The 20,115-nt window shown below is 61.7% G+C and overlaps 1 protein-coding gene across 6 annotated transcripts in view; it reads right to left on the bottom strand.

Annotated features, from left to right (window-relative positions):
• Positions 1-323: 323 nt before the first annotated feature.
• The window catches only part of TRAPPC9 (trafficking protein particle complex subunit 9), a 405,352-nt gene continuing 385,560 nt past the window's right edge, over positions 324-20,115 (bottom strand). For all 6 annotated transcript variants that reach the window (XM_060419983.1, XM_060419984.1, XM_060419987.1 and 3 more), the window contains 2 exons: positions 1,676-1,896; positions 324-1,148 (listed from right to left, as the gene is read on the bottom strand). In XM_060419983.1, coding sequence (XP_060275966.1) covers positions 981-1,148; positions 1,676-1,896 — 389 coding nt within the window. In that variant the 3' untranslated portion in view covers positions 324-980. The remainder of the gene's footprint in view (positions 1,149-1,675; positions 1,897-20,115) is intronic.

Genomic DNA, 20,115 nt, shown 5'->3' with positions numbered 1-20,115 from the left:
GCTGAGCCAGGGAAGCCCGTGTGTATCTCAGGAGAGGAAGTGAAAGGCTGGGGAGGCCAGAGCCATCCTGGGGGCTCCGGGCTACGGTGCTGGGACTCGAGACGGTGTTTACAGAGAGATGAGAACCAGGCCCAAAGAGCACATGCTTGGGGAGGGGCTGGGGTTCACAGGGACAGACGGACATGGCTCCAACCCTGCTGGCCACCGGCCATGCGTGCCATGGTGGGTTGCAGGAATCCCTACCTGAGCTGGGGGCTGACAAGCTGGGTGGGGCGGGGGACGGCCGCCTGACCGCGCTGGACAAGCAGAGGCAAGGATGCAGGTGACCAGCAGAGAAGCAAGGCAGGCCCTTTATTGGAGAATCTGTCACCGATACACAGACACACACAGGCCACGCCCCCGAGCCCGGCCTGGAACCAGCCCAGGGCCCAGGACAGCTGAGGCAGGGGTGTCCACTCCCAGGGGCAGCGGGAAACTCTCAGTGTCACCCACGGTGCCATCTCTCCCAGCTCTGCTGCCTCGGGGTCCCCAGGAGAAGAGCCAGCCCTCGGGGGATTCCAAGGGCCGAGGGGGCCGAGGGAGGCTCCCCAGATCCGCCCGGGAAGGGCTGCTTCCTCATGCTTGCCTTCCCTTCCTGCCAGCTGGGTTGTGAACCCCAGGTCACGAGAACAGGTGCAGGGACCCCAGGCCTGGGCTGGGTGGATGGGACACACTGTGGGGTCTGGGTCAGCATCTGCCATAGCCCAAGCTCGCAGGGGGGCCCCGACGGGCAGGGTGGGAAGGGGCGAGGCTGCCGCGTGCGGGGCCCCTGCGAGTCCCAGAGAGGACGCGGCAGGCAGACGTGGGGGCTGCGGGCTGGGGGTTGGGTAGCCAGGAGGAGGGGACGGGCATCGCGGCAGCGGCCGTGGCCCATCCCCGGGGAGGGGGGCCTCTGGTCATCTCTCCCTGCAGGATCAGGGACTCGGGACGGGGCGGGGCACTCAGGCTTCCACCTCCAGGGCGCGCACGTGCACGCTGGGCAGGCAGAACCAGGATGGGGGCAGCTCCTTGCTGGGGCCGTCCTCGTGGAACCGGATGTGGAGGAAGAAGTCGCCCGTGTAGAGGAAGAGGAGCGCCCCGAGGCAGGCCGCCTGGCCCGATGGCTGCACCTGAGAGAGGAGGCAGAGGTGAGAGCCAGGAGCCACGGGGCCCCGAAAGCCCGGGGAGACCCAGGGCCAACTGGACGTGGGGGCGGGGGAGGACCCCCAGGCCTGGCTCCGCGACCCCCCAGGGCTTCTCTGCGCTGTTGCCCCAGGCAAGTCCCTGCACCTCTCTGCGCCTCAGCTCCTGTCCCGGGAAGGAGCTGACAGCACCTCCCTCCCTGGGCTGTCTGGGGGTCAGCGAGCTGGGGAGTGTTTAGGGCCAAAGGCGCATGCCCACTGGTGAGCGGAGCGGGAGGACCGTGCCTCGTGACCTCATCTGCTCCTCTGGGCACAGTGACTGCTGAGCAAGGGGGAGCTGCCTGCAGCGGGCAGGCCAGTGGTGCCCTGGATGCCCCATCCCAGCTCCTCAAAGGCCCTCCCCTGCTCCCGGGACTCACGTATGAAGACTCTCCTGGGGTCTCCAGGAGAGTCAGGCGGACAAGGGTCAATGTGGAGCCTCTGCACCTGCCGCCCCGGGGGAGGGCCCCACGCACCTTGTCCAGGTAGAAGGTGCCGGAGCCCACGAAGGACACGGCATGGTGCAGGTCGTAGTTGTGCACGCCGTTCTGGTGGTCCTGGAAGGGCACCACGCTGAGGGCAAAGGGGCCCACGCTGCGCGGGCTCCTGTTGGTCAGCCGCACCTCCAGGCGCACCGGGTCGCCCACCTGGCAGGCCGCCGCCTGGCAGTCACAGGGCTGTCCGTCCACCAGCACGTCTGCAGGGACACAGGGCGCCAGAGCATCAGGGCCCTGGCCACTCGCCTGCCTCCCCCGTTCACCGGCTCCTCCACCCGCCATAGCTGCCACCCGCACTGTGCCAGCCTGGGGGCGGGATACCTGCAGGCCCCAGCACCTGCTCTCCTGACCTGCAGGCTGGGGGTTCCTGGGGGGGCCTCCTAGATGCCCCCAGCTGGAAGGGCTAATCTCTGGCCCTGACCCTCAGGGGCTCCTGCAGGTGGCAAGCAGCCAGGAGAGGGACTCGGACCTGGAGGGGACCATGCGCAGGCCAAGGACCAGGCAGGGGCCCGGACAGGTGGGCCTTTATGGAGTCACCTGCAGGGTGACCTGCCCAGAGGCCCCCGTGAGGGCTGGGCTGGCCCTGGGGGCACCAGGGAAACGTAACAGCAGCTGGGGGGAGGCCCGGGGGTCACGGAGCAGGCTGAGCACTGTCGGGCAGGGGACAGGAAACAAGGGGCTGCACGGGGTAGGGGGTCGGGCAGGCAGACAGGAGAGGCCACACTGTGACCCCTGAGCAGGCCGGCTGGAGGACTGCTCTCTGGCCCGGGCGCAAGGCACAGGCTGGGAGGTCAGAGGGACGAGTGTCCTGAAAACAGGCAGAGGAAGGAGGCGCTGAGCAGCCTCTCCTGAGTCCTCCCACTCGCCCTCCCTGGGCCCTGGCGTCCTCTCCTTTAGGAGATAAGAGGAAAGTCTACTTCACAGAGGTTTTGCGAGAACCAGAAACCCGAAAGCAGGGGGATGGGGCGCATGGCCGCCCTGCCAGAGCTTATCACTGGTGCCCACATCCACCCTGGGCAGCAGAGACTGTGCGGGCGGGCCAGGTCCCGGACCAGCTTTAATCCTCAGCCCACAGGGACAATTGGCATTTATGCAGCTTCTCCAGGCCCTTCCTCACCTGGGCTGGCAGTGAATGTGATGGGTGCAGGTAAGCCGGCGTGGCGCTGATGCAATAGACAGAGAGCACCCGGGACCCAGTCCTGCCAGCCTCTCCTGGGCTGCTGTGTCCAGGAGGGCCGCAGACCACAGACTACCTGCCGGCAGGCCACATGCAGGACCTGGAGGGCCCCAGCCCCAGGGAAGGGGCCCCTGGGAGAGGTCAGGAGGGGTGTCCCAGCCTGGAGGCCTGTCTCCTGACCCTCAGGCTGTGGGGGAGCCATGCACCAGAGATCTCGACCTGGGGGTTCCTTGGGAGCGGTGGGCGGGACACACAGAACGCCAGCTCTGTAAGGGCTAGCTTTCTTCCTGAGAGACCCCCAGAACCCTGGGCCTGTGCCACCTGAGTGGGGTGTGGGAGACAGTGACACCCCCGAAGACGTCCACGCCCTACCCCCTGGAGCCCGAGCCGGGTGTTCCCGCACGTGGCAAGGACCCTGAAGAGCTGAGTAGCTTGGAGCATCCGGGTGGCCCGATGTCATCATCTCCAAGGTTGTAAGGGCAGGAGGGGCAGGAGAGAGCCCAGGGAGGCTGTGTGGCCGGGGAGGCGAAGACACTCAGAACAAAAGGGAGCTTTGACCACAGCGCGGCCACTGACACCAGTCTCCAGACCCTGAGCCAGGTTCCCCCTGCCTGTGTTTCCAGTCACACTGCCTCTCCACCCCAGTCCTGCAGGCCCGGCCCGGGGCCTCTGCACCGGCGGCACACCTGGGCCCCCGGGAGAGGCGGCCTCTAACCACGCAGTACAGCGCCGTCCTGCCCGGCACTCCCTCAAGCCGCATCTCCTGACCTCAGCATCTTCTCTCAAGTTCCCTCGTTTGCCCACCTGTTTGTTCACTGTCTGGGTTCCTCTCTTCTTGCCCCAGCACCTGGGCCAGGCAGGCGCCCTTCTATTTCATCTTTATTGGCCAAATGAATGGATGAATCAGAGAGTGAATGAGTGGGCTGTGGGGCTGGGGTCAGTTCAGCTCAGTCTGGTTGCTCAGCCGTGTCTGACTCTTTGCGACCGCATGGACGGAAGCACACCAGGCCTCGTTGTCCATCACCAACTCCCAGAGTCCACCCAAACCCATGTCCATTGAGTCGGTGATGCCATCCAACCATCTCATCCTCTGTCGTCCCCTTCTCCTCCCGCCCTCAATTTTTCCCAGCATCAGGGTCTTTTCAAATGAGTCAGTTCTTCACATCAGGTGGTCAAAGTATTGGAGTTTCAGCTTCAGCATCAGTCCTTCCAATGAATATTCAGGACTGATTTCCTTTAGGATGGACTGGTTGGATCTCCTTGCTGTACAAGGGACTCTCAAGAGGCTCAAATCCCTCTCAAGGGGCTCAAGGGCCCCTTGGGACCCCTGGAGCTCAAAGAGACTGGGCCAGCCCCTCGAGTGTCCCACAGAGGGGACCTCAGAACCAAGCTGCCGCCGCCCGGCTCTGATCCCAACTCGCGTGCCAGGCTTTTGTGGAGGAGATTCTTCGTGCAGGAGCAGCTCATGTTGTAAGAAACCTCCTGGGAGCGGATTAGCCTCTTTCCTTGGAGCATTAAATCGGGCCACAGTCCATCTCCTCCCGCCGCCCCCAGCCCGCTTCTCCTTCACTTTTAATACCAGCCAGCATCACGGACTTCATTCTATCCAGCCCAGGATCCCTCCCGAAGCGGCTGCCGCGTTTATGCTACAGCACGTCGCCAGGCTCTGGCAGGAACACGGCTATAAATAGAAGGCGAGAGGAGGGAAGGGCCTGCGGGGCCCACTCCAGCGAGGGAGGTGCGGGGAGAAAGGCAGCTGGCCAGTGCCAGCCACGGGTGGCCACCGTGGGGACGCGGGGCGGGGTTCACGCGGGGAGAGCACGCGGAGGGCGGGGGAGCTGCCTGCACCCGAGGCTGCACCTGAAGGCAGAGTGAGCACGATGCTGTCCCCCCGCAGCCCCCTCCAGAGCCTCCCCCAAGGCCAAGAAGCCTCCCCCAGCAGCCTCACGGGCTCCTGGAGGGCAGAGGGCACAGGGCACAGGCGTGGTTTCCACGGGCTTTGAGCAGGGATGCTGAGGTGTAGAGAGGAGATGGGGCTGCCAGGGCCCTGACGGAGGGTCTGCCACCCGGGGCGGGGGTGGGGAGGGTGCTCCTATTTCTGGAGCCGGGGCCAGGTCTTTCTGCCTCGGCTTCCCCTCTCTCCCAGGAGGGGTGGGAAGAGCTCTGCTTCCCCAGGCGGGGCCAGTTTTAGACCCCCGCCCAGCCTCACCGAACACAGCCTCTGCTGTACTCTGTGCCTGGAGGGAGCTGGCCTTCCTGGTGCCCAGGAGACACGGGGCACAGCACTCACTGCAGAGGGCTCCTGGCTCAGAGGAGCCTAGCAGCAGGGGCAGGGCCCGGGGGGAGGGGGTGTCCCGGCTCGGCCTCTGCACCCAGGGCCCCTCTCCCTCTCCACCTCCCCCCACAGGCACTGCCCGCCTCTCATTTCACCATTACTGTTCTTGGGGGTGATAGCAGCTCCTGAGGGCACCCTGGCCAGTGTCCTGAGGTTTCATCATCTCACGCAGTCCCCAGACCAAGCCCGCCAGGTGGCACGGACACGGCCTCACTTACAGGGGTCCCAGTGGGGACAGGCCCGCGGCCACCCAGGTGCACAGCTGAGCACTCAGCTCCCTCGGGAACCCTGATGGCCAGGGCATGCGTTATTTTTCATACAGCTTTATTGAGATTTAGTTCACAAACCACAGCTCACCCACTGAAGCGCACAATTCCATGGCTTTTCACCTATTCCCAGATCTGAGCAACCATCGCTACAGGCAACGTGAGAGTGTTTTTATCACCTCCAAAAGCGACCCCCTGCCCCTTCTCCTCTCCCACCTGTCCCCTACCCCCGAACAACCAGGATTCAAGCTTCCAGCTCTACAGACACCCCAATTCTATGGACTGTCACACAAGAGTGGGGAACCACTCCCTTCTCCAGGCAATCTTCCCGACCCAGGGATCAAACCTGGGTCTCCTGCATTGCAGGCAGATTCTTTACTGTCTGAGCCACCAGGGAAACCCCCATAACCACACATACTCGGTCTTTAAGAGCAGGCTTCTCTCCCCGAGTGTGATGCTGCTGGGGCTCAGTCTGTGGGCGTCTATGCCTTGCTCCTTCTCGTGATGGACACACCACAGCTGGGCATCCACGCGTTTGCGGGCGGGCACCCGAGTGCCTCCGCCCTTGTCTGTTGTGAGCAATGCCGCTGCGGACGCTCGAGGACAGTGTCTGTGCGGACACAGTTCTCTGGTTCCCGAGGGCACACACCTCGGAGCGGAATTGCCGGTTGGAGTCGGGGGAGGGGGTGGCGGCATTTAACCAGCCGAGGGATCACCAGGCTGTGCTCTGCAGCAGCGGCGTGACCTTGCTATCACGCCCGCCGTGTGCAGATCCTCTACGTTCCTCCCAGCACCTGCACTGCCCACCTTTTCTGTCCAGCCATCCCAGCACATGGCCCAGTGGCATCTCCTGCCGAAACCGTGCCTGGCCAGGCTGCTACGGCCCTCGTGGTCCACAGGGTGGACGTGTGTCTCTGCCCTCTGATCCAGACACAGCTTTGCAAAGGCCTCCTTTCTGGTCTTATTCACTCATCTCTCCCTGGCTGGGAGCCTTCTGGAATTCCAATCCCTTAACCCGACTCGTCCCTCTGGGGCCGAGGGTCGGGATGTAGACTGGGCCCCTCCCCCCATGAGCATGGCAGAGGACAGAGGGCTGGGCAGACCCGAGGCCAGCACAGCGAGTCAGGACCTGGACTCCAGAAAGGCAGCTGGGAGCAGGGGCTCCGGAGCCAAGAGGAGGGCTGGGTGGAGATCGGAGCTTGCGGACGGCAAGTCAGGCACAGGCCAGCGGTCAGGCCGGCCCTGCGGCGTCCACCGTGTCTCTCCAGTATGGTCCATGGAGTGGGTGGGTGTGAAGGTTAGGGGTGGGCAGACACTCCTGGCACTTGAGAGACACTTGCCAAATGGCTGCGAACAGTCTGGCAGTTCTAAACCACTGTGGACTTCTCAAAAGAAAAGACCTGCCTGGCAGCTCCCTGGAGTTGCGCTTCCTAGGTCTGTTCTGACGTGTGTGTGTATGTGTGTCCAGGGCCAAGGGCACTCTGTGAGGCATGGACAATGGGCAGGGTGGGCCTCTGGGTGGAGCCTACACAGCATGTTCCCCTGGGGGCCGAAGGAGACACGGAAAACATCAGCAGGCCCCAAGGTCACAGGCAAGTCACTTTTCAGTGGCGAAGAAGGGGGCTTGTGGATTTCGTGTTCAACTGACTCATCTGACGGTCTGCTTGTTCCTTCCTTAGGGCCTGGCTCCCCCAGTCGGTGGTGGAGGCCTGTTCTTCCCCTGGAGCCCGGACTCCTGACAAGGACGCTGTTCCGGGCTCACCTTTCTTTCTGGGCTTTTGCTTTCTTTGACAAAACTGGATGGCTAAGCAGACTTACGGTCTGATTCTGGACACAACAGAATCTTTAGAGACACAAGCAGGAATGAGTGAGGGGAAGGCCTGAGAGGAGCCGGAGAGAGTCAGGTTCTCAAAGATCTACCAAGCGGGCTTCAGCTAAGATGTATTTGAATTTCAAATTTCACAAGGCACACACATTTTTCTAGTTGACATAAATCTTGGATGGGCCTAGATTTTAGAGCCAAATTTGATTCAGGCAAGGCTAGGTTTGAGAATTAATCAAGCTTTGTCACCCTTTAAATGAAGCGCAAAGGAAAAGGAAAAAAAAAACCTCAAATGAGAAAAGAATAATAGCTGAGCCTTGGGATGTAAGCTGAGCCCCTGGCCAGTGAGTTTTGCTTCACCCTCCTCAACACCAGCGTCCTTGGGAGAAGGCACGGGCAGACCTAGCAGAAAACCCTGTAATTTCCAACGATCCAGTGAAAAGCGGTGAACTTCCTCTACTGCAAACGTAGCTAGTTGCTCTGTACGCAACCAGGGCAGCAAGTCTTCCCTGGGTACCAGTGAGAGCCAAGTCACTGACCTACTCTCTGCGGCTATTAGGAAACTCAGATACAAGCGTGTACTGACCTAGGGAACCATGTGGGCCTTCAGCGCCCACATTTCAGCTCACAAGCACAAGCATGCATGCACGCATGCACACACAGCCTCTCCTAGCACGCCCACTCCTCCAAGTCTTGACCAACTGCACCAAATATGGGTTCCCTTAGTCCAGAAGTGTCCAATGTTGTTTTGCTATTTTCCTGAAAGAGTTGGCAAAAGAGGTTAGAAGCACAGAAATGCCCCGCAGGTGGGGGTGACGGTGTTCTGGGAGAGGATATTACACAAAAGTAGGCAGTGGGCATCTGGGGAGGAGGTGTGAAACCACACAGCCCCCCTGCACCCACCCTGCCCTCTGAGCCTCCCTCCCTGTGGGGAAGGGGGTGGCTCCTTCTGTCCACTGTGCGGGGCTCAGACAGGGGGATGCACCAGGGGCAGGGCTGCTCCTGAGAGCTCAGCTCGGGCTGCCCGGGGCCTCAGGGTCATGGGCTCGTCCTGCCCTTGGGCGCTCATCAAGGTGGGCACTGCGTGAGACCAGGGTTCTGCTCTCAAGGCGCCAAACGTCGTGTGTTTTTAACAGTCACTGAGGTAGCTAATTAGTTCATAAACCAGAATGCCTCCTCCCCAGAACCCAGGGAGGGAGACTGCTCCAGACCCGCACATGTAATTACCCTCCAGTTGAGAACAGCTCCTGAGGAGCCGTTTGGCTCTCTTGGGTAAATAATTTACTTTTACAACTTTTCATTAAAGATTAAAGGGAATTAAATTAAAATTAAGGCGAGCTGGAGTTGGAGGGGGGACGTATGAGGCTGGGAGCTGGCTCGTGGAGATGTTCTCGGGCTTCCTGGGCACGTCTGTGCAGGGGCCGGTGGGTGGGGAGCCCCAGGAGGCCATGGCCCACGTGGACCATGGCTGCTGGGGGCCCTGTGAGCCTGCTTCAGGGACAGGGAGAAACACACTCGGCCCACACCACTCACCGGGTCAGGGGTCCCCCTGCCGTGGTTTCCCCCCGGGCTGGTGGGCCAGGTGAGCAGGGTGGCAGAGCTCAGACAACATCCTGGTTCCGGGAGAGCCAGGGCTTCTGTCTCTTCCCCTGATCAGCCAGAGGGCTGGGGTGCAGATCCAGGAGACGGCTGAGCTCCAACCCAGGGCAGAGACGTGCCCGACAGGCTCGAGGGGTGACGGTGGGGACCATGTGAACTGGGAGAAGGCTGAGCTCCAACCCAGGGCATAGACGTGCCCGACAGGCTCGAGCCGTGATGGCGGGGACCACGGGTGAACCGGGAGAAGGCTGAGCTCCAACCCAGGGCAGAGACGTGCCCGACCGGCTCGAGGGGTGACGGCGGGGACCACAGGCAGCAGTGCACGCGCAGCTCAAGGCCGGGTGAGTGTGAAGAGCCTGTGTTTGGGGCAGGGTCTCGCCGGAGGGTGCCACACTGCTGGCTGGCCCTCTGTCTACCCCCTGGCAGTGCGCCCCAGCCCCCAGGGGCTTAAGGCCCTGCCCACCCGCCCCGTCCGCCTGGGGGCCTGCTGGGCTGGCCCTTCCCTCATGGAACACTTGCTCTGAGACGTTCTGGCGGGCGGAGGCCGGCTGGGTGTTCACCAAACCAGTGCCTTAGCGGTAAGGTGCGGACGCGAGCCTGAGTCGTGGCCAGGGGACAGTAGGGGGACAATGACACACGCCCCGCAAAGCTGGCCCACAAACTCATCCCTCCTGCAGTCCCTGCTCGGCCGAGTGACAGCACTGAAGGCGCTGGATGGGTCAGGGGAGGAGCCACAGGATAAGGGCAGCAGTGTGGTGGGCGGAGGTCCCTGAGCCCCAGATAGACCCCGCCACCCACACCACGAGACACAGAGCAAGGCTGCTGTGTTGGGCCCCTGAAATTTGGGGCTGTCTGTTACAGCTGTGCAGCTTACAGGCCTCCAGGGCTCGTCTATCCAAATCGTCTCCCTTCAGAAGGGGCACTGGGACCCGGTACGGAGCCAGTGTGCCCAGGGCCGGGCTGCGAATCTGATGCTGGGTGGGTCCTCGGATCCGGGGGCCCCTCCCTTCCCCTCTGGAACAGAGCTGCCTTCTGCACAGAGAACACCACCACCGCATGCTGGAGACAGGGCCTCCATTAAGTCCTCTGCCTTCAACCTTCTCTTTCTGGACAAGCACCTCAACTGACGATAAACCAGGGGGAAAAACAGGACAAAAGGATGAATGCTGTGCCTGCTGGCTGGGGGCATTATGCAAAGACATCATTCTGAGGACAGCAGAGAATTTAAAATGACTCCGCTGTCCCCGAGCAGCGTCCCTACCTTTTCAATCTCTCATTTTTCATCTTCTCTCAAGACTCAATAAAGCGGCGATCGCTGCCACCCAGGCAGGCCCTCCACGGCTCCTGTGGCTCTGTGTCCAGCCTGGTCCTCCCCACAAGGTCACCCCAGCCCCAGACCACCTGCCCCGCAGGGTCAGACTGCACAGGCGGCTGCCGGCACCAGGAGGATAGGGAGGAATCTACGGCCTTCCTTCCCAGATGAGAGAGCTGAGGGCTGGGGGGAGGCGCACACTGGGGGAGGAGGTCATCCCAGCGGGCATGGGCAGGGGCTGTGCAGCTGGTTTCATGCCACTGGACCTTTGCACAGGCTGTTGAAGCTGCCCTGTCTGCCTGTCCAGCTCAGCCTCACCTGAGCTGCGCTCAGCACTCGGCACTTACCTGGGGTCCTGCCTGCCCAAAAATGTGTGCACGCTTGCCTCCGTCCCCCGGTGCCCAGCAGGGCCCAGGTACCTTGGGTCTCCCCAGGATTTGCAGACCTTCTGCTGTCTGGTAGCAGGGCCAGGTGCAGAAACCAGGTCTCTGGATTCCTGGGTCAGTCCAGAGGGTTGGAGGGTAGGGGGAGACAGCCAAGAAGAGAAAGGGTTTCCACTGAGATGTAAAAGGGTGTCGATACAGGACTGATGGCCTTCAGAGTCTTCTAGACCAAGCTGAAGACCCCCTGCCGCTCCTCCTCTGCTTGCCCTTCCCCAGCGCCCTGTGACACCCCTCCTGCCATCCATCACCCCCTCACAGGACCCCCAATACTCTCTGCCTTGCCATCTCCTCTGGTCCTTTCCAAAACTCAGCTCGAGCAGCACTCTCTCCAGGAAGACTTCCTGAATCACACCCAGCTTTGCACAAGGCTATATCATGTATAGCCTCATGCCAGGATTTTCTGTTGACAAAATGTCTCATTGATTTGAAGTTCACTGAAGGTGAGCTTTTCGAAGGCAGGGCTCAGGGTTCAGTCACTGAACTGATGAATGAACAAGGCCTGCCTATGGCTTGCTGTGTGACCTTAGGGAAATCACTTAACTTCTCTGAGCCTCTGCTTGCTCATCTATATGTAACATGGGAGGAATGAACTGGATGGCTTCAAGACAGGCTTCATGGTGCTCAGGCCTGGGCTCACCCCTCCAGGTCCACTTCAGACCACTCTCTCTGCTGAGCCAGGGAAGCATGCAGGCTCACTTGGCATCTAGTTGCTGTGCCAGGACTGTCCCCCCACAGTCCCCAGTCTCAGCCTTTTTGCACAGGGCCCAGGGCCTGACACCTGCCTGGTGCTCGATCAACATTTATCATGTCAAACGGACTCTGTAAGCAGTGATAGCCAAAGCTTCCCATAGACACGTAGCATCCCAGAGCACACAGATCATTCGGGAAGGACACGGGCCACAAGAGAACCTGCCGAGTAGCCTGTGCGCCCGAACTACGGGAGCTGGGCCGCTGGACAGACGGCGGTGCTGAGCCGGCTGCCCTGCGCTGGACTGGGATCAGGGTCGGGCCACTCCTGGCAGTGAGAAAGGGTGCCCGTTGAGCCCACAGGGCACTGCCCTGCCAAGGCTTGGCCACCAGCCCTTTGGCAGGTGGGCTTAGGGGCTCAGGAGGAGGAAGTAAGGGGGCCCCCCGTGGACCCTCTGCCCAGACCAGGGCGAGCAGCACTGCAGAAAGCCCCTTGGTGGAGCTCGCAGTGTGGGGGGTGGGGGTGGGCTGAGGCCTGCACAAACCCACTGCCCCTGCCCCGACCGGGCACAGGGGTCAGACAGGGCAGGGAGACTCCAGAGCAGACCAGCCTGCAGACAATGGGCCCAGCTGGCCGTCCACGCGGCGAGGACCTTGTGCTGGGCCTAAGCATCCTCACCAGAGGCGACCCTGTGGACGGAAGCCCTGGCCTGGCTTCTCAGGCGGGGCCCTGAGCATCCCAGAGGTTCCGGGGGGCCGACACACATGAGGGTCCAGACTTTCTTGGACTAAGGCGGGCCCCCTGAAAATGAGTGCAGGCCAACCGGCTCCGGGCCCAACTCCCAGGGGACCATGCCAGCTCCCGTCTGCTGCCCTCCATGTCCCCTCCACTGGAGATGTGCTCTGTGGAGGACAGGTGTCCGGGGGCCACTGCCTCTCCTACTGGCCAGGCCCTCCGTGTGCAGAGGAGGAGCTGGGGCCAGGCCGCACCCCCGTCCTGCACAGTGCCCTGTGAAAGGCTCCGGGGCTGGGCCGGGCTCAGGCTACGGGGCCACCTGGGCATCCCTGAACTGGAAGAGAAGGCCCTTGCCCAGAGGCCCATGGCTGACTCGTGGCCCTCTGCTCCCAGACGGGCCTCGTGCCACTCTGGAAGGACTGCTGGCTTCTCTGATGCACTCGGTGTCCCCAGAGGCCCCACAGCCAAGAAGGTTTCCCCCTCTCCCTGCAGGCCCCTGTGCCCTTGCTCCCTCCTCCAAGAAGCCCTCTTGCACCTGCCCAAATAGAGCAAGGAGCCCCTAAAGCTCCTGCCCGCCCAATTCCTGGCCCTGTCTGTCTCTGAGCTTAAAGCTCTGAGCTGGGACTGCTGCTTTCTCAGCACCAAGCAGGGCGTGAGTTCCTCCAAGGTCACCAGGGCTCCGTAGCCCCCAGCAGGGAGGCTCCAGGCCCTCAGTCCCTGCTCAGACCCCCTGGCAGCCCCCTCAGCGCCAGTTGATGGAACGGGTGAGCTCTTAAATCTCCTCCAGGTCATGGCACTTCCCATCTTTTCTGGTGGTGACTTCCGCATGTCTGGCCCTGCTACAGAAAACAGCAGGCCTGTCTCCCCGAACTCCAGCCTCAGGGCCTGTGTTTAAGTTTGCAGAGGACGAACTTCTCACCCCCTTGGCTGGGGATCCCTATGAGAAGGACTCTCAGCTCAGGGACTGTGTCCACCCTCCGCTCCCGTGAAGGGGGTTGAGCCTCAGTCGAAAGCTGGCGTGGGCCTCACTGGTTGTTTGCCCAGTGGTTTCTCATTAACTGAAAATGAAAAATTAAAGACAAAAAGTCACCAGGGACGCAGGAGGGTGGGGATGGGGATTAGGGGCCCATGGATGACCCTGGGGAACTCGGCCTCCACCACTCCCCAGGACACGGTCACCTCCCGGGACCCCGTGCTGGGGTCCGCAGCTCGGGCCAGGGCAAGTCCAGGCCCCTGTGACCTCACCAGACCCCCCACGAAACCAAGCTGTGTCTCCGCAGCCTTCATGACCTGCCAGCAAAGGCTGAGAGAGGCCAGGAGGGGTCTGCCTGCTCCTGTGTCCCCAGCAGGTGCTCAGGACACACAGTGACCTGTGCCCCCAACCAACGTCCTGCAGCAGTAGACGCACCACGGCCGCCATCTGCCCAGGGCCACTGGGGCCCCCCACGGGGCTCGGGAAACATGCAGCGGTGTGTGGGGCCGCCTCTTCCCCAGGGAGCTGGGGGCACGGCAGCGCGATGTCATCAGGGCACCAAGCTCTGGAGGGCGCACGTGAGCCCTGCTCACCCTAGAGGACTATCAGATCCTGATGTCCTGGGCGGTGAGGGGGTCTCTGGTCTAGGAGCCAGCAGGCCCGTCTGAGAGCCCTAGTTGAGCTTGGGAAATGCCATCTTTATGGCTAAGTGAGTGGGTCTGACACCCCAAGGCTGGTACAAAAGAAACCCGGGTCACTTGCATTCCCCCTAACAGCTCATCACCAGGCCCATGGCATCTGTGGCCTAAATCTTACCCCAAACACGCCAAAGATGTGGGGGCCTCGGGACTCCAGGCCTGGGTTCAGAACCCCATGCCAGATGGAGAGCCAAAACATGTGTCTCCGTGTTGGAGCATGCGAATGGTACGTGATCAGCCATGGGGCCCTGGCCGATGCCCGAGGAGCGGCTGAGGAGGCTGACCAAACCACAACCCAAACCCTAAACCCTAACCCCTAATCCTAAACCTAAACTTAAACCCCAAACCCTACCCCTAATCATAAGCCCCAACCCTAACCCTAACCCCCAACCCTAATCCCCAACCACAAACCCTAACCCCAAACCTAATGCCTAACCCTGACACTAACCCCTAACCTCAAATACTAATCCTAACCCTAAACCCTAACCCTAAACCTAACCCTAATCCTAACCCCTAACCCTAACCCTAAACCCAAACCCCTAACCCTCACCCAAACCCTAACCCCTAACACTAAACCCAACCCTAAGCCTAACCCTAACCCCAACCCCAACCCCTAACTCTAACCCTAAACCCTAAACCTAACCCTAAACCTAAACCCTACCCCCAACCCTAACCCTGCAGCGCCGCTGTCCCCCCTGCCCCCGCCGCATCCATGAAGCAAACCCTCTGCCTCTTTCACCTCCCCTCCGCCCCCAGCAGCCCCCCAAACTTCCGCACATGCCATGGTCCCCTCATCCACCCACATGACCCAGAGCCCTGCCTCCCCGTAGATGGTCGATGGTGTCTCTCAGGCCAGGCTCACGAGAGAGGCCAAGCCCCTCAGCCCTGAACAGGCCAGGAACTCCAGCAGGCCCCCAGCCCCAAAGCCCAGAGACAAGGAGTTCCCTGTCCTTCCGGCTCAGCGACTGTCTAAAGGGCCAGAGGCCAGGAAACGTCTTGGGAGATGAGTTCACTCAGCCCTGACAGCTGGGGAACCCTGGAGCCCTGGGAATTTATAAGGGCGTGGGGGCGCTGTGGGGCTCACTGGGTTCTGGGAGTCCCCGGGGCATGTGCCAGCCACCCTAGAGCTCCTCCTAGTGTGACGACACTCTGGGTTGTAAGACGGTGGGTTCACCGCTCACTGCCGCTGGGGTGGGCACTGGTCAGAGACTCCTCTAACCCTTGTGCCCCCCAGCACCCCGCCCCCCTGCTGCAGAGAAGGTATCAGTGTTGCTGTTTTATGGATGAGAAGGCTGAAGCCCAGGGAAGTTAAGGAAAGGCTTGGTATCACCTGGGCTGCCCCACACCCGTGCTTATGCCTGGGACAACTTGACTTAGTCCTGGCGGCCCGTCAGACTTCTCGCCCCTCCAGGAAGTCTGACCTGAGCTCCAGGCCAAGCTCTCCATCCTCACCTGACCCCCAGACGGCGTCACAGCTGCCCCTTCCGCCCAGAACCGCCTCCTCTGGGCTCTGAGCCCATGCCCCCTCCCCTCTGAAACCTGGCCCCCACGCCAAGCTCCTCCAGGCCCTCTATTCTGCTCCAGTACACACAGCAGACCAGGCCCCCAGCTGCCCCACATGGCATCCGATGGACCCTGCAGACGCCACCAGACGCTCCTTTTCACTCCCACCTCCAGCAATGCCACTCTACCCCTGCTTCAAGAGAGGCCCCGAGGATGGGGTGAGTGTGGGGGGTGAGTGCAGCTCCCAGGCTGGGGGTCAGGGCAGCGTGGGGGTAAGGGCAGAGAGAGGTGTGCAGGGTGAGGGTCCCTGGAGGGAGGGCTTGGGGCGGAGAAGCACAGAGGAGGCGATGCCTGGCTCGGAGAAGCTTGTGAAGGAGCAGGTGTGGCGACTTTGAATCGCTGAGCTGGAGGGGACGGGATGATTATTCAGCCTCTCTGCCCCACCCTCACGCCCTCCTGGTTTGACCAATCAGCCTCCTACCATCACGTGAGAGGCAGCCCATACCTCTCTGGGCCAGCACAGCACTCCTTCCAGGAGAAAAAGGGAATGTTTAAAAGCAACGTGGATGCTGATTGCATGCTGTGTTGTCTGCTTAATTAGCAGGAAAGCCATTTTGGCCCCAGAGCAGCACCCTGGAGAGGGGTCCAAGGCTTCTGACACGTGGGGGCAGGCTGCCGAGGCCTTTGCTGCCAAGGGCTGGGGAAGAGACCCGGGAGGCCGAGCCTGCCACGCTGCCAGCTGGGCTCAGGGTGGGAGCACAGGTGGGGACTGCCTCCCCTGGGGCCAGATGCTCAGCAGCTCTAAACCAGGCTGGCCAGCCAAGACGGAAGGCACTTCACCCTCCTAGCCTGACACACACACCTCCATCGTGGCTGGGAGTCCGAGCCCAGATTTGCCAGCATGGCCCTTGGAGTCCGGGGCTGGGACAGGACGCAGTGTGAGCACTGGCACCCAGAGTGCGAGCTCAGGCACTTCAGTCGTGCCCGACTCTGCGCGACCCCATTGACTGTAGGCTCCTTTCTCTGTGGGATTCTCCAGGCAGGAATGCTAGAGTGGGTTGCTGAGCCCTGTTCCCAGCTCCAGTGCCCCTCATGCCCGGTCTGGCTAGCCCCCTGCCCCCCTGCTGTCCCCGCTCCCTAAGGGGTCCCCGCCCCCCCGGCTCTGGTACCAAGTTCAGGTGCAGATCCCTGACTGACACGCTCTGCAGCACACAAAGCCGTGAGGAGAACAGATGGCCCTCCGCAGGGGACGGGGTCTCCTGGCCGCACCCCCACACACACCGATCAGGGGGAGGCCCCAGTCTGAACAGGCTGGATCACAGCTGAAGGTACCTTGGCCATGCCTGCTGCTACACACAGGGCAGCCCGCCCCCACTCGAGGCTGCTACCAAGTTCAGGTGCAGATCTCTGACTAAGGGGAGGGAGAGCTGCTGCTTTAGAGACCCCTGAAGAAAGGCTGTAATGAGCACGTCAGGAGCCAGAATGCAAATCAGGACGCTGGAAACAGTTTGTTCTCCAGAACAATTTCATTATTGCCACCACCACCTCCTTCCAAGGAGCGCCTGTTTGCTTAGGAAGCGGGTGAGCCAGTCAGGCCAGGCTCCATGGGGCCAGAAGCCCTGGGCAGCCCCTCTTTGCTGCAGCTCACCCAAAAAGTGAGGGTGGAAACCCAGGCCCAGGCTCCGGGGGTCACAGGGCTGCACGGCTGGGGTGGAACCCTGAGCCCACCACTAGCCACACCACCACCCGGCTTCCTGGAAGTGGAACAGGTCTTAGTAACAGGGCTGGTAGAAACTTCTATGTTCTCTCATCAAACAGGAAAGAGAGGAGTATTTACTGAGGGCCTTGGCCTGACACTAGCCGAATGCAGATACAGCAGCAGGCACGTTTCAAATGACTCTCTGTCTTCTCAGTAGCCTAGTAAGTGAGGGTTAAGAGAAAGAAAAATACCCAGGCTCGGAGAGGCTAAGTGATGTGATTGTACCCTCGGGCAGCGCTGGGGTTAAAGCGTGTCTTTGAACGCACGGGTCAGGGTCTTTCACGAAAACCACACTAAGGCCTGGCCTTCTGGAAGACTGAGACACACCATGGACTCATCCAGGCAAATGACTCTCTACTGAAATCCCTTTATCTGGTCCCAGAGAAGCAGGATCTGGGGAAAGCTGTGGTCCGTCTTCCCCTGCAGAGAGCCCTTTAGGTCTGTCCTTCCGTCCGTCTGTTCACCTGGCTCAGGTGTTCTCACTGAGCCCACAGGAAAGCAGCAGACAAGTGCACGCACACACACACACACACACACACACACACACACACACGTGCGCACACACACGCACACGTCTCAGCTGGCCGGGCGGGCAGACCTGAGGAGTGGAGGAGGAGGGCAGGGTGGGAGGCTGGTACACACTGGTTGTCAGGGACGTTCTCTGTGAGCAGGGGCCAGACATACAGACAGACACCCGGAGAAAGAGTGCTGGCGAAGGGAGAGTGGGTGCGGAGGCCCCAGGGACCAGGCAGGAGTGTGTGGTCCTTCCATCAGGTGAGATGGAAAACACAGGGGACCCTGGCCTTGCGGGCTCCCCGGGGCTGCAGGAGCCGGCAGTGCGGGATGGGAGCTGAGCCCGTCAGGGGGCTCCTGCAAGTGACCGGGGAGCGATGGAGTGGCGGCAGTGATGGAAGGCGCAGTCAGACCCGGCGGTGTTCTGGAGGCTTCATGAGCGCATCACTGGTGTGGAAGGCACCCAGGGGTGGAGCCTGAGCCACCCCGTGAGCTCATTAGGGAGGAGGCCACTGGGGAGTCTGGAGTAAGCAGAACGTGATTTGGGCGTGGTGAGCAGCAGGGCCTCTTAGACACCCAGGGAGGTGTGTGAGGGGCTGAGGACAGACGTGGATACAGACACGTGTCCTGGTACACACGCACCTCGGAAACACCGCACTCCATGAGAGCTGGGTGCGAAGACACGTGCCGTGAGATGCACTGATGTGGGCTGTCCAGAACAGGCAGATGGTGAGACAGGAAGCAGATGGGTGGTCGCTGGGGGCCCCGGGGGGAGATGGGCAGTGACAACTGGGAATGGACTTCCGTGGCATGGCCAGGAGGCTGCTCCGAAACCAGGCCTCGGTGCCGGCTGCCTGGCTCTGTGAAGACACCAGGACCAGAGGGGCAAAACCCTGTGACAGATAAGCCAGGTCTCTGCTTTAAGGAAGGAGCTGGGGGCGGCGTCGGAAGCAGAGCTGCACTGGATGAGGATCCAGGCGCAGGTCGGAGCCCAGGGGCCCCGCGACGCCTGGAGGTGGGGGATGAGGAGAGACAGCAGGGGAGTGGGCGGCGTGACCCCAGGGAGAAACGTGTCCCAGGAGCCGAGTGGACCAGGCGTGAGGAGGACGATGTGATGGACAGTGACGGTGCAGTGACAGGGCAGGTGATGGGGCCAGAGCCCCAAGCAGTGAGCGAGGGGAAGGACGGGGCTCGAGAGGGCCTGGGAGACGGAGGAGCAGGTGGGAGCACTCACTGAAGCTGCGGCTGCAAAGGCGGAGGATGGGGGCCACAGGAGGCGCGACACTACGGGGGTCGAGCGCCATCCTGGAGGGAGGCGGGCATGGGAGACGGCGGTGAGAGCAGGACAGAGCCCGTCGCAGAGGGAGGGCCCTGGGGAGGACCCAGGGAGGACGCCCACAGCCCACGCCCCTGGCCGCACTTCACACTAGGCTCCAGCACGGCCCTTGTCTTGGAGGGGCCGCCCCCGCTTTCCCAGCACCAGGTTGGACACCCACTCAGCCAGGTTGCTTACCCCTCCGGCGAGTGCACTTCCAGAGTCTGAGTGCCCAGACACACCAGTCTCACAGCCGTCATTGTGGGGGAGCCCTTGTCCCCAGGGCTTCCGTGCGGACCAAGGGAAGGACGGCCAGATCTGAGCCAGCCAGGCCTAGGGGATCTGAGTCCCCTCGCCCAGGTGGGCTTTGGGCGTCAGATCCCGCCAGTGGGTTCCAAGGGCCTCGGGGTTCCAATGGCCTCGGGGAAAGTGTGTGTGTTCTGGTCCCACGGCTGCATGTCTCTGCCACCCACTCCCGCCACCATCCCATGAGATGATGCCCCTCCAGGGCTTCTATCTTCTCTCCCGGCTCAGGCCTAGCACCTGGCACACAGCAGGTCTTCAGCACCGCAAGACCAATGGTCATTAAAAGCACTCTGTGGTCAGTCTCGGTCAGCAGATACTTGGGTTCCCCCGGAGGAATACTGAGCACCTCTCTGGGCCGCCCAGAGCTGGGGGAGGGTCTCATCCCACATCGATGCACCCTGCCAGCCCTCCCTGCCCCCGGCTGGTTCGTCTGTCCTCCACCCTATTGCTCCTTGCTTACAGACCATGCTCAGAGGGGTCTGGGTAGACGCTGGAGTTCTAGGGGCAGGAGGAGGGAGGACCAAGCAGAGCTGTGAAGAGTCCACAGCGGGTGGGGGCTCTGAAAGCTCAGCCCACCTCCACAGGGTCCTGGCCACTCCCCTGGAAGGACAGGCATGTGGTGTGGACTTGTGCGAGTCTGCACCTTCCTGGATAGATTGTGCAAAGTTTTCACCCGATCCTTGAGATACCCTGTGTCCCCAAGGGGTTATCGGCCAGTGTCTTGAAGGACGGTTGGGCCCAGGCAGGAGGAGGAGAGGTGAGGGAAAGAGACTGAGTTAAGAGGAGGAGACAGGAAAGGAGAATGAAGGCGGGTCCAAGATTCATGCCCGGCTCAGAATCCCCATCAAGGACTGATAAGAGAAGGCGGATTCTGAAGTCCCTCGGGCAGCCTACGGAGCCGGGGTCCAGGGGGAAGGGCAGGCCCCACGTGCTGAGTTGGGGAGACTCTGGAGGCTGAAAGCAAGAGCAGCAGGC

This window comes from Ovis aries, chromosome 9 (genome assembly GCF_016772045.2).
Source record: "Ovis aries strain OAR_USU_Benz2616 breed Rambouillet chromosome 9, ARS-UI_Ramb_v3.0, whole genome shotgun sequence".
NCBI classification, from domain to species: Eukaryota; Metazoa; Chordata; class Mammalia; order Artiodactyla; family Bovidae; genus Ovis; species Ovis aries.
The sequence above is the reverse complement of the archived record's forward strand: the minus strand, read 5'-3'. Positions and strand labels throughout refer to the sequence as shown.